Source organism: Rhinopithecus bieti, unplaced genomic scaffold (assembly GCF_001698545.2).
Source record: "Rhinopithecus bieti isolate Rb0 unplaced genomic scaffold, ASM169854v2 scaffold_2723, whole genome shotgun sequence".
NCBI classification, from domain to species: domain Eukaryota; kingdom Metazoa; phylum Chordata; class Mammalia; order Primates; family Cercopithecidae; genus Rhinopithecus; species Rhinopithecus bieti.
Genome location: NW_016804119.1, coordinates 2,829,370 through 2,841,634, shown reverse-complemented (window position 1 = coordinate 2,841,634; position 12,265 = coordinate 2,829,370). Strand labels below are relative to the sequence as shown.

Below are 12,265 nucleotides of genomic sequence, written 5' to 3'. Positions count from 1 at the left end.
GCCCGCATCTCCTGACTCCCTCTGCCCCGGTCATGTTTGCTTTTCTCTTTCCCCAAACATCAAAACCCTTCCTGTCTCAGGTCATTTTCCCTGCTCTTACTCTATGTCCCTAAATGCTCACAGCACTGTCCCCTTCTCCTCCTTCAGGTTTGGGCTCAGAGCTGTCTCCCATGCTCTCCCACCCCCATCTGAAGTTCCCTCTGCCAGTCAGTCTCTATCACATTACTCAGGTTTTATTATCTCTGCGTCAATCACATCAGAAACATGCTTTTTTTTTTCTTTTCCCAGAGAGTCTCACTCTGTCCTCCAGGATGTGAATACAGTCTTGTGATCTTGGCTCACTGTAATCTCTGTCTCCTGAATTCAAGCAATTCTTGTGCCCCAGCCTCCCAGGTAGCTGAGATTACAGGTGTGTGCCACCATACCCGGCTAATTTTTGTATTTGTATTTTATTTTATTTTTGAGTCTTACTCTGTTGACTGGAGTCTTACTCTGTTGGCTGGAGTCCAGTGGTGCCATCTCGGCTCACTGTGACCTCCACCTCCCAGGTTCAGGTGATCCTGCAACCTCAGCCTCCCGAGTAGCTGGGATTACCGACACTCACCAAGCCTGGCTACTTTTTGTATTTTTAGTAGATAAAGGCTGCTCTTGAACTCCTGACCTCAAATAATCCTCCCACCTCAGCCTTCCAGAGTGCTAGTATTACAGGTGTGAACCATCACGCCCAGCCCAATTTTTGTGTTTTTAGTACAGACAGGATTTCACCATGTTGGCCAGGCTGGTCTCAAACCCCTGAGTTCTAGTGATCATCCCACCTCAGCTTCCTAAGTAGCTGGGACCGGAGACACATAGACGTGTACCAACCATACGTGGCCAAATTTTTGTATTTTTGGTAGAGATGGGGTTTCCCATGTTGCCCAGGCTGGTCTCAAACTCCTGAGCTCAAGCAATGTACCCATCTTGGCTTCCTGGAGTGCTGGGATGACAGGCATGAGCCACCGCACCCAGCCTCTGCACGGGGTTTGGTCAGGGATGGGTCTGTGCCCTGAAGGGGAGCTCATTCCAGCCCAGCTCCCCACTCCTGCAGTGTGTGTGTGGGCTCCTCCAGGAGGGAAGTGAGAGTTTTTCTTGTAGAAATGTATCATCCCTGGTGCAGCAGGCAGCAGAGGTGACTGTATTTTTTCAGGGTGAGGGCACCTTTGTATGTGTGGTTGTGTTACAGGGAGGAAGTGTGTTGATTCTGAGCAATAAACAACATATTTCTAACATTCAGGATTGACTTCTAAAGACTCTTGGTACGTGAAGAAAAAACACAGAAGAGGAAAGCAAAGGGTCAGGGATGGCTGTTCCTCAGGTGAGATGATATTCTCGGTGGATTGTTCTGTCTCCTTCCTTTCAGAAACCCTGGGCCTTGGAGTTGGGAATCTTCTCTGAGTCTCAAGTGTGTCCTGCCTGACAGGTTTGCTCACACTCACCCGTGCCTTCCCTCAGTCCCTCTCATCTTACTCACAGGGTGAGGGTCCCGTGGTGTGAGTGCTGTTGGGTAGCGGGGATTGTTCAGGGGCCACATCTGGATGCTCTGTCAGGTCTCTGTGGACCAGGATTAGAGCAGCTGCCAATGGAAGTCACCTATTCGTGTGCACAAAGTACGTGGTAAATTCTAGAAAAGGAGACCAATAAGGGAAAATCTTTTCTCCCTGATTTTATACTACATTTTTCGGTAATTGAGTGAATTGCTGTGTTTCTGATTCAAAAAATCTTAGTAATTAGAATGGGAAATTCATACACAGACATGAATGATACAGGGGTTTTATGCCATCATTATTTTAAGAATATGAAGTCCACCTAAATAACAGCAGGAGATTTATTAAACCATTCTTAGCAAATTAAGCTGATGGAGACAGTGGTGTTACTGTGGAGAGGCTTGTGAAACAGGTGTTTTTTGTAAAACTGGTTACAATTTTTCTCAAATATGGGAGCAGTACTTCCAGCTGCCAAAGTATCCTTTTCCACCAAAATGAGGCTCCTCTTCAGTTAAACAAAACTTGCTACTTTTTATATTTTTAAAATCTTTATATATATACACACATATACACACACATATATACATACACATACATATATACACACATATGTATGTATTTTGAAAATATTGCATACTTTGAAAATCTGGGACAAATGACAACACTTTGTATTAACGTAGTTTTTTGTGAGTGTGTGTAGGTTTTATTATTTTTTGAACATATACAAAATAGAGTTTTGTAGTTTAATTAATCTTATTTTCATGTATTTTATTTTATTTTGAGATGGAGTCTTGCTTTGTTGCCCAGGCTGGAACGCCTTGGCGCAATCATCGCTCACTGAAACCTCCACCATCAGAGTCAAGCCATTCTCCCACCTCAGCCTTCCAAGTAGTTGGGACAACAGGTGCCTGCCACCATGCCCAGCTAATTATTTACTTCTAACATAAGAAATTCATACTGAGAGGGTATCCTGACCTCTTCAAAAAGTGTAATCAAACACCACTGGGAAGACATTATGTGGTGGAAAATCCCTTACTTGGATTTGTCAGAACATTCCTACAATTAAATCCACGCTTTCCCCTCTCTCCTCTTCTCATTTTCTGTAGAGATAAGAACTCCTCCCATAGCCATTTCCTTAAAATGTGTTTTCATTTCAGGGTCTACTGACATTCAGGGATGTGGCCATAGAATTCTCTCAGGAGGAGTGGAAATGTCTGGACCCTGCTCAGAGGACTCTATACAGAGACGTGATGTTGGAGAATTATAGGAACCTGGTCTCCCTGGGTGAGCATAGCTTCCCTCCAGAAGTGGGGGTGTGCCCTTGCATATCTTTGTATTTTCTCTTGTTGCCTCCTGGGAGCCGCATCCTTGCTTAACTAACATGGAAGCCGTGTTGATTTTGAAATGAAAAGCTTCATGATGTAGCTTCTGAACTTTCACTGTCCCCTTTGTTTAGATGTTTTGCATTCTTCATGATAGCTTTTGGGGTGGGGTAGGTTCCAGAGTAAAGTAGGCATAAAACCTTATGGCAGACCAGGCATGGTGGCTCACGCCTGTGATCCCGGCACCTTGGGAGTCTGAGGTGTGTGGATCACTTCAGGTCAGGAGTTCAAGATCAGCCTGGCCAATATGGAGAAATCCCATCTCTACTAAAAACACAAAAATTAGCCGGGTATGGTAGTGCATGCCTGTAATCCCAGCTCCTAGAAAGTCTGACAAAAGAGAATCGCTTGATCCTGGCAGGCCAAGGTTCCAGTGAGCTAAGAACACACCAGTGCACTCCAGCCCGGGTGACAGAGCAAGACTGTGTCTCAAAAAACAAAAACAAAAACAAAACCTTCTGGCAGACTTTAAAGATATCCAGTTACCTGTATGCTCCTTCTGTGCTTTCAATTCAGTAGTTCTTGGAAGAGAGCTTGATGTCCACATATTACATATTGCAATGCTCCCCAAGCATTCAGAAGGAGGCAGTCAGCAGAGCAATTAGTGAAATATTTTCCTAGATCATCTGCAATGTCTTCTTTCCTACTGAAACATAGGGCTGGGACTCTAGAAAAGCTCCAGCATGTCATAGTACTTTCTTTTTATAAGCAGGAGTCTATTGCTGACCTGCTGTCTCCATGTTGGAGCAAGAAAAAGAACCCTGGACTGTGGAGAGTGAAGTGAAAATAGCAAAAAAATCCAGCTGGGTGGGAATGTATTACAGGTGTAAAGGCAGGTAAGAGCTCAGATGGGCAGAGTGGAAGCTCCACCTTCCAATAGTGTGTGGGGAAACTCTCTGCAAGTGGGAGAATTCTGTGGGAAAAGGAAAGTTTCTATCCTGATATCTCTGACACAACATCTTTCTTTGCCCCTGCTTATCCCTCTGCTCTTCCTTTCTTTGTTTTTTGTTATTTTATGAAAGAGTCTCACTCTGTTGCCCAGGCTACAGTGCAGTGGTATGATCTTGGCTAACAGCAGCCTCTGCCTCCCAGGCTCAAAGGATTTTTGTGTCCCAGCTTCCTGAGTAGCTGAGACTGCAGGCACTCACCACCATGCCCAGCTAATTTTTATGTTTTTAGTAGACACAGGGTTTCATCATGTTGGCCAGGCTGGTCTCAAGTGATCCACCTGCTTTGACTTCCCAAAGTGTGGGCCTAAGATTACCTAGTTGCTGAGGCAAGAGACTGAAGGCACAAACTGTTTCAGTATAATAAAGAAAATAGTTAGAATAAGAATAGTCGTAATATAAATTAGATATAGAGATGATCATAGACAATTGTCAATCACTATTATAAACATTATTAATCATTAGCTTTTAAAATTTCTCTTTGTTGCATTACTAATATAATCTAGGAATAACGGCGGGTAGAGGGTCAGGTGCTGAAGGGACATTGTGAGAAGTGACCTAGAAGGCAAGAGGTGAGCCTTCTGTCACACCCGCATAAGGGCCGCTTGAGGGCTCCTTGGTGAAGCGGTAGCGCCAGTGTCTGGGAAGGCCCCGTTACTTAGCAGACCGTGATAAGGGAGTCTCCTTTTCCTTGCGGAGGAGTTCAGGGCACGCTCTGCCTTCCACCAGCTCCTTGTGGAAGGCTGGATATGATCCAGCCTGCCCGCTAGTCATCTGGGAGGCCTAAACCCGCCCTGTGGGCTGCTGTGCTTCAATGCGCTCACGCTCCTTGTCCACTTCATGTTCATCCCATACTCCTCGGTTCTCTTTGAAGTTCGATAGCTATTTAGAGCGGAGCAAAAAATAGTGAGAGTCTTAAAGTCTTTGATCTTTCTTATTAAGTGCATAGGAAGAAAGTGCCCCAATGTATGCTGGCTTCTCTCTCTCTGCTCTCGGGACTTACATAAGAGGCAGGGCCACCTGTCCTCTGATCACGTGACTATCACCTTGTCAAATCACTTAGAAGATTCACCCTCCCTTACCCTGCCCTCTTGTCTTGCTATGCAATAAACATTAGAGTGCCCAGCCGTTCGCTGCTACGGCGCTCTCGGCATCTTGATGGTAGTGGCTCCCCTGCCCAGCTGTTTTCTCTTATCTCTTTGGTCTTGTGTCTTTATTTATTATAGTCTCTCATCTCCACACACGGGAGAACACCGGTAAGCGTCTGTAGGCGGGCTGGCACCCTACGCCAAGAGTTACTGGATTTAAAGGCGCGGAGCCGCCCCCATGCACAACTATTGCTTATTATTTTAAATAGTTTTGTCTTTTAGTTCTCTGTAAACATGTAAGGCTGGTTGAAGCATGATTCCAGTGTGATGCTTATAACAACCACGTTTACTGTCCGTTTCTTTCTTTCTTTCTCTTTTTTTTTTTTTTAGTCAGGAGTCTCGCTCTGTCTGGGGCCCAGGTTGGGCAGGTGCAGTGGCCACGATCTTGGCCTCACTTTCCAAGGTCCGCTCCAGGTTCAACGCCATTCTCCTGCCTCAGCCTCCTGAGCTAGCTGGCGACTACCGCCCGCCCCACCCCCCCCAGGCCAAGCCCTATTTCTTTTTTCGTATTTTTTGCGTTAGAGACGGGGTTCACCGTTGGTTCTCGATCTCCTGACCTCGCTGATATTACCCACCCTTGCGCCCTCCCAAAGTGGCTGGGATTACAGGCGTGCAGCCACGCCGCTGCCCTGTTGCTGCCCATTTCTTTCAGCTAACAGAAGTTAAGCTGCTGCTTGTATAAATAAAATTAAAGGGCTGGCCGGGCCGCGGGCTGTCAAGGGCCTGTGAATCCCAGCCACTTTGGAGGCCCCGAGATGGGCCGCGGATCACGAGGTCTCAGGGGAGATCAAGACCATCCTGGCCTAACACGCGTGAAACCCCCGTCTCTCTAAAAATACAAAAAAAAAAAATTACCGGGCGAGGTGGCCCGGCGCCCTGGTTTTAGACCCAGCTACTCCGGAGGGCTTGGAGGCCAGGAGAATGGCCGTAAACCCGGGAGGCGGAGCTGTGCAGTGGGAGCTGAGATCCGGCCACTAGCACTTCCAGACGGGCGACAGGAGCAAGACTGCTGCTCTCAAAAAATAAATAAATAATAAATAAATAAATAAATAAATAAATAAAATAAAAAGGCATGAAAAACACTGTACTTATATATTACCAGAAATGCAACATACACAGAAATAATTCTGACAAAAATCAAAAAAGTTCTAGAGGAGTAGTAGTTTTGGGAAGTGGTTATTGTTGCAGGTATGTTAAAGATCTTAAAGTTATAGCATAATAATGAAACTTAAACTTTTCATAACCTGGCCAGGTGTAGTGGCTCATGCCTATAATTCCAGCAATTTGGGAGGCCGAGGTGGGCAAATCACCTGAGGTCAGGTGTTCAAATCCAGCCTGGCTAACATGACAAAACTTCATCGTACTAAAATTACAAAAATTATCCAGGCACAGTGGTGGGTGGCAGTAATCCCAGCTACTCAGGTGGCTGAGGCACGAGAGTTGTTTGAACCCGGGAGGTGGAGGTTGCAGTGAGCTGAGATTGCACCTTTGCACTCCAACATGGGAGACAGAGCGAGACTCCATCTCAAAAAAAAAAGTTTCATAACCTGCAAAAACTACTTCTCTAGAAATTTTTTTATTTTTGTCAGAATTATTTCTGTGTATGTTGCATTTCTGGTAACATATGTGGCGTTTTTTCATGCCTTTTTATTTTAAATAATATTATAAAAGTTTAGTTCTGAACAAAAGGTACACATATGTCAGTTTCTGTATCTGTCCTCTTATTAATTAATTTATGTATTTATGAGACAGAGTTTTGCTCTTGTCGCCCATGCTGAAGTGCAATGCTGCAATCTCAGCTCACCACAACCTCCACCTCCAACCAATTCTCCTGCCTCAGCCTCCTGGGTGCCACTACACCCAGCTAATTTTGTATTTTTAGTAGAGGAAGGGTTTCTCCTTGTTGGTCACGCTGGTCTCGAACACCCGACCTCAGGTGATCCACCTGGCTCGTCCTCACAAAGTTCTGGGATTACAGGAGTGAACCACCATGCCCGGCCTGTTTTTTTTTTTTTTTTAATTTATCTTTACTGGAGAACTTTATATACGTTTGTGGGTTGGAGTTACTTTTTAGCTTTCTTTCATTTCTTTCTTTTTTTTTTTTTGAGACAAAATCTCGGTCTGTCACCCAGGCTAAAGTGTAGTGGTGTGATCTTGGCTCTTGGCTCACTGCAACCTCCACCTCCCAGGTTCCTCTCTAGTCTCAGCCCACCAAGTAGCTGGGACTACAGGCGAGTGCCAACATGCTGGGACAATTTTTTGTATTTTTTAGTAGAGACGGGGTTTCACCTTGTTAGCCAGGATGGCCTCGATCTGCTGACCTCGTGATCCTTCTGCCTCAGCCTCTCAAAATGCTGGGATTACTGGTGTAAGCCACCATGCCTGGCTTGTCTGAAGGTTTTTTAACATATTAGTGCTATTAGATGGCTTCAAGGATTGCAAGTTTTACAGTACAGACTCTTAACTTCCTTTGTTTAATAAGATTTGTCAGCTTTTGGTGATGTTGATGATGAGATGCTCCTGTTCCTGTCTCAGTCATTTCACTGTCCTGTCAGAAATAATTTAGACTGGTGGGCTGCTGTGGCTCACACCTCTAATCCCAGCACTTTGGGAGGCCGAGGTGGGTAGATCACTTGAGGTCAGGAGTTTGAGACCAGTCTGGCCAACGTGGTGAAACATTGAATGTACTAAATGCCAAAAATGGGCCAGGCACTGTGGTTCCCAGTAATCCCAGCAGTTTGGGAGGCTGAGATGGACCAATCACTTGAGGTCAGGAGTTTGAGACAAGCCTGGCCGATATGGTGAAACTCTGTCTACTATAAATACAAAAGTTAGCTGTGCATAGTGGTAGGCACCTGTAATCCCAGCTACTTGGGAGGCTGAGGCAGGAGAATCACTTGAACCTGGGAGGTGGAGGTTGCTGTGAGCCAAGATCATGCCACTGCACTCCAGCCCATGTGACAGAGTGAGTACTCTGGGCTGAGGAGGGAGAATCACTTGAGGTAGGAGGATCCTGCCAGTACACTCCAGCCTGGGTGATAGAGTGTGACTCCATCTCAAAAATAAACAAAAAAGGAAATAGCTTAAACTGAGAGCCTTCAGACACAGAAACTTATTTCTCATGAATTTGGAAAGTGGGAAATCCAAGAGCAAGGTGCCAGCCAAATTGGTTCCTGGTGAGAGCCTTCGTCATGGTTTAGCCCAGCCATCTCCCTGCCGTGTCCTGACATGGTGGAAAGAAGAACAGGCAATCAGCTCTTGAATGTCTCTTCATAAAGGTACTAGTTATATTAAGGACTTGTAAACACTCATGACTAAATTATTTCAAAGTCCACATCTGCAGGAACATCCTATTAAAGAATACCAAATCTATCAAAGCTTATTTGAGAAGTAGTTATTTATCTTATTTTATTTTTTGAGATGGAGTCCCATCCTGTCTCCCTGGCTAGAGTGCTCTACCACAATCTTGGCTCACTGCAGCCTCTGCCTCCCAGGTTCAAATGATTCCTGCCTCAGCCTCCCAAGTAGCTGGGATTACATGCCCCCTCCACCATGCCCGGCTAATGTTTTTGTATTTTTAGTAGATATGGGTTTGCACCATGTTGGCTAGGCTGGTATCAAACTTCTGACTTCATGATTCACCTGCCTTGGACCCCCAAAGTGCTGGGATTACAGGCATGCGCCACCATGCCCAGACATTAGTTAATTCTTATTCCTTATAGTGCTGTGTATGTTTTTGACCTAATACATCAGAAAGTAGTGATCTTAACGTGTATTTCAGCTCTTATGTTGTGTACTGGTGGTAAGTACAAGTTGTGGCTTTTTTCTTAATGGGGAATTGTTTACAATTCTGCAGGCTGTATACATGTACTTACTATTTTTCTGGCTTGTTTTATCAAGGGTTACAGTATTTCATTAACTGATTTTCATGACTTTACCTGTGAGTTTTCGGTATGTGTATGCAATGTAACTGACACACTCCACTTGTTAATGTCACAAAGTGCTGCAGGGCGCAGTGGCTCTTGCCTGTAATTCCAGGACGCCAGGCCTGGTGGTGCATACCTGTAATCCCAGGTACCGAGCAGGCTTAGAAGAGAGACTTTCTTGAACCCAGGAGGCAGAGGCTGCAGTGAGCCAAGCTCGTGCCATTGCACTCTGACCTGGATGACAGAGTGAGACTCCATCTCAAAAAAATAAAAATTCAAAAAATGTTAAAAAACATCACAAAGTGCCTGTTGCACATGAATATAGGTAATTTTGTAACAGTTGTTTAGAAAAATATGGTGTTAACATTTTTCTTTTTTGAGATGTGATCTCACTCTGTCACCCAGGGTGGAGTGCAGTGGCGTGATTTCAGCTCACCACAATCTTGGCCTGCCGGGTTCAAGCAATTCTCCTGTCTCAGCCTCCCAAGTAGCTTGGATTACAGGTGCCCGCCATCACGCCCGGCTACTTTTTGTATTTTTAGTAGAGAAGGGGTTTTGCCATGTTGGTGAGGCTGGTCTTGAACTCCTGACCTTAGGTGATTTGCCTGCATCGGTCTCCTAAAGTACTGGGATTACAAGTGTGAGCCATCATGCCCTGCCTTGTTTCTTTTGAGGTGGAGTCTCACTTTGTCACCCAGGCTGGAGTGCAGTGGTGCGATGTTGGCACACTGCAACCTTTGCCTCTTGGCTTAAAGCAATTCTTGTGCATTAGCCACTTGAGTAGCTGGGACTACAGGCGTGGGCCACCGCACCTGCCTAATTTTTGTAATATTTTCTTCTCAGTGCTATGATTGTTTGACAATATAGAAATTCCATTGATTTCGATTATCCTTACAAGAGATTGTTGTGGATTATTTAAAAATATAGTACCTTGTCTGTTTGTTTTTAGCATTTATTTGTATACAGTAAATACCCTATAAATATGAAGAATATATATTTTTCTCTTTTTTGATGTGACAGTGATGTGTTTTTTGCAAACTGTGACACACTTTAGGGTCACAGTGGAAAAATACTCCTTACTTTAGGCTTACACATGTTTGTGCCCTCTCAGTGTTTTGTCATGATATTGGAAAGAGGCTTCAGTAAAAATGATTTGAAGCACATGTAATCGCCCATTATTTATTAAAAAATCTTACCCCTTTTGTGTTCCTAAACTTCGAAGATCATGTTTGGGAAGTTTAAAATAAGTACTGTTTTTTGTGACATATTTACACATTTCAGTATTGTATAACTTCTGTGCTTAATTGGAAACCTATTGGTGTTTATATTTTGTAGCTATCTCTTCCAAATGCATGATGAAGATGTTCTCATCAACAGCGCAAGGCAATTCAGAAGTGATCTACACAGGGGCATTGCAGAGACATGCAAGTCATCACATTGGAGAAAGTTGCTTCCAGGAAATTGGGAAAGATATTCATGACTTTGTGTTTCAGTGGAAAGAAAATGAAACAAATGGCCATGAAGCATCCATGACAGAAATAAAAATGTTGACGAGTAGTACAGACCGATATGATCAAAGGCATGCTGGAAACAAGCCTATTAAAGATCAGCTTGGATCAAGCTTTCATTCCCATCTGCCTGAACTGCACATATTTCAGCCTGAAGGGAAAATTGGCAATCAAGTTGAGAAGCCTATCAATGATGCTTTCTCAGTTTCAGCATCCCAAAGAATTTACTGTAGGCCCAAGACCCATATTTATAAATATGGGAAGAATTTCCTTCATTCTTCATTACTCACAGAAAAACAGGAAATACACATGAGAGAAAAATCTTTCCAATGTAATGAGAGTGGCAAAGCCTTTAATCGTAGCTCACTCTTTAAAAAACATCAGATAATCCATTTAGGAGACAAACAATATAAGTGTGATGTATGTGGCAAGCTCTTTAATCAGAAGCGATACCTCGCATGCCATAGATGTCATATTGGTGAGAAACCTTACAAGTGTAATGAATGTGGCAAGACCTTCAGTCACAATTCAGCCCTCTTAGTTCATAAGGCAATTCATACTGGAGAGAAACCTTACACGTGTAATGAATGTGGCAAGGTTTTTAATCAACAATCAAACCTTGCACGTCATCATAGACTTCATACTGGAGATAAACCTTACAAATGTGAAGAATGTGACAAGGTTTTCAGTCGCAAATCACATCTTGAAAGACATAGGAGAATTCACAATGGAGAGAAACCATACAAATGTAAGGTTTGTAACAAGGCTTTCAGACGTGATTCACACCTGGCACAACATACTGTAATTCACACTGGAGAGAAGCCTTACAAGTGTAATGAATGTGGCAAGGTTTTTAATCGAAAATCAAACCTTGAACGTCATCATAGACTTCATACTGGAAAGAAATCTTATAAGCGTAATTAATTTGCAAGGTTTTTAGGCAGCAACCAAACCTTGCCTGTCTTCATAGACTTTATACTGGAGAGAAGCCTTACAAATGTGAAGAATGTGACAAAGCTTTCAATTTCAAATCACTCCTTGAAATACATAGGAGAGTTCATACTGGAGAGAAACCATAGAAGTGTAAGGTTTGTGACAAGGCTTTTGGGTGTGAGTCACATCTGGCACAACATACTGGAATTCACACTGGAAAGGAACTGTACAAGTGTAATGAGTGTGGCAAAGCCTTTAGTGGTCAGTTACAAATGTAATGATTGTCACAAAATCTTCAGTAACACTACAACCATTGCAAAACATTGGAGCATCCATAATGAGAGGTTTTACAAGCATAATAAATGTGGCAACTTTTTCAGACATCATTCACACCTTGCAGTTTATGGGCGATCCTATACAGGAGAGAAACCTTACAAATGTGATGATTGTGGCAAGGTCTTCAGTCAAGTTTTATCTTTTGCAAAACATAGGAGAATTCATACAGGAGAGAAACCTCACAAATATGATATTGTGGCATAGTCTTTACTTCACGTTCACACCACATTAGATATCAGAGGATCCATACTGGACAGAAAGCTTACAAATGTCATATGTGTGACAAGGTCTTCAGTCCGAGGTTACTCCTTACAGAATATCAGAACGTTCATTTTTGAGGTAATAGTTACAAATGCAATGAGCATAGCAAACCATCAAGGATTAATTGACAGTAGAGTCAATTCAGCATTACTTGAGTTTGAGTTGACTTAAAACATTGAGTTCAAGCATTAATTGACATTAAAGTGTTTATATTAAGAGGATTGGGCCAGGTGCGATGGCTCACGCCTGTAATCCCAGGACTTGAGGAGCCCGAGGTGGGTAGATCACTTGAGATCATGAG

At 43.6% G+C, this 12,265-nt stretch overlaps 1 protein-coding gene across 1 annotated transcript; it reads left to right on the top strand.

Annotated features, from left to right (window-relative positions):
* Positions 1-362: 362 nt before the first annotated feature.
* On the top strand, positions 363-12,265 carry LOC108523855 (zinc finger protein 701). The gene is given in 7 exon segments (XM_017864636.1): positions 363-409; positions 1,274-1,354; positions 2,681-2,807; positions 10,262-11,353; positions 11,356-11,632; positions 11,634-11,893; positions 11,896-12,265. Coding segments are annotated over 6 exon segments (1,917 nt in total). The 5' UTR covers positions 363-409; positions 1,274-1,339; the 3' UTR covers positions 12,042-12,265.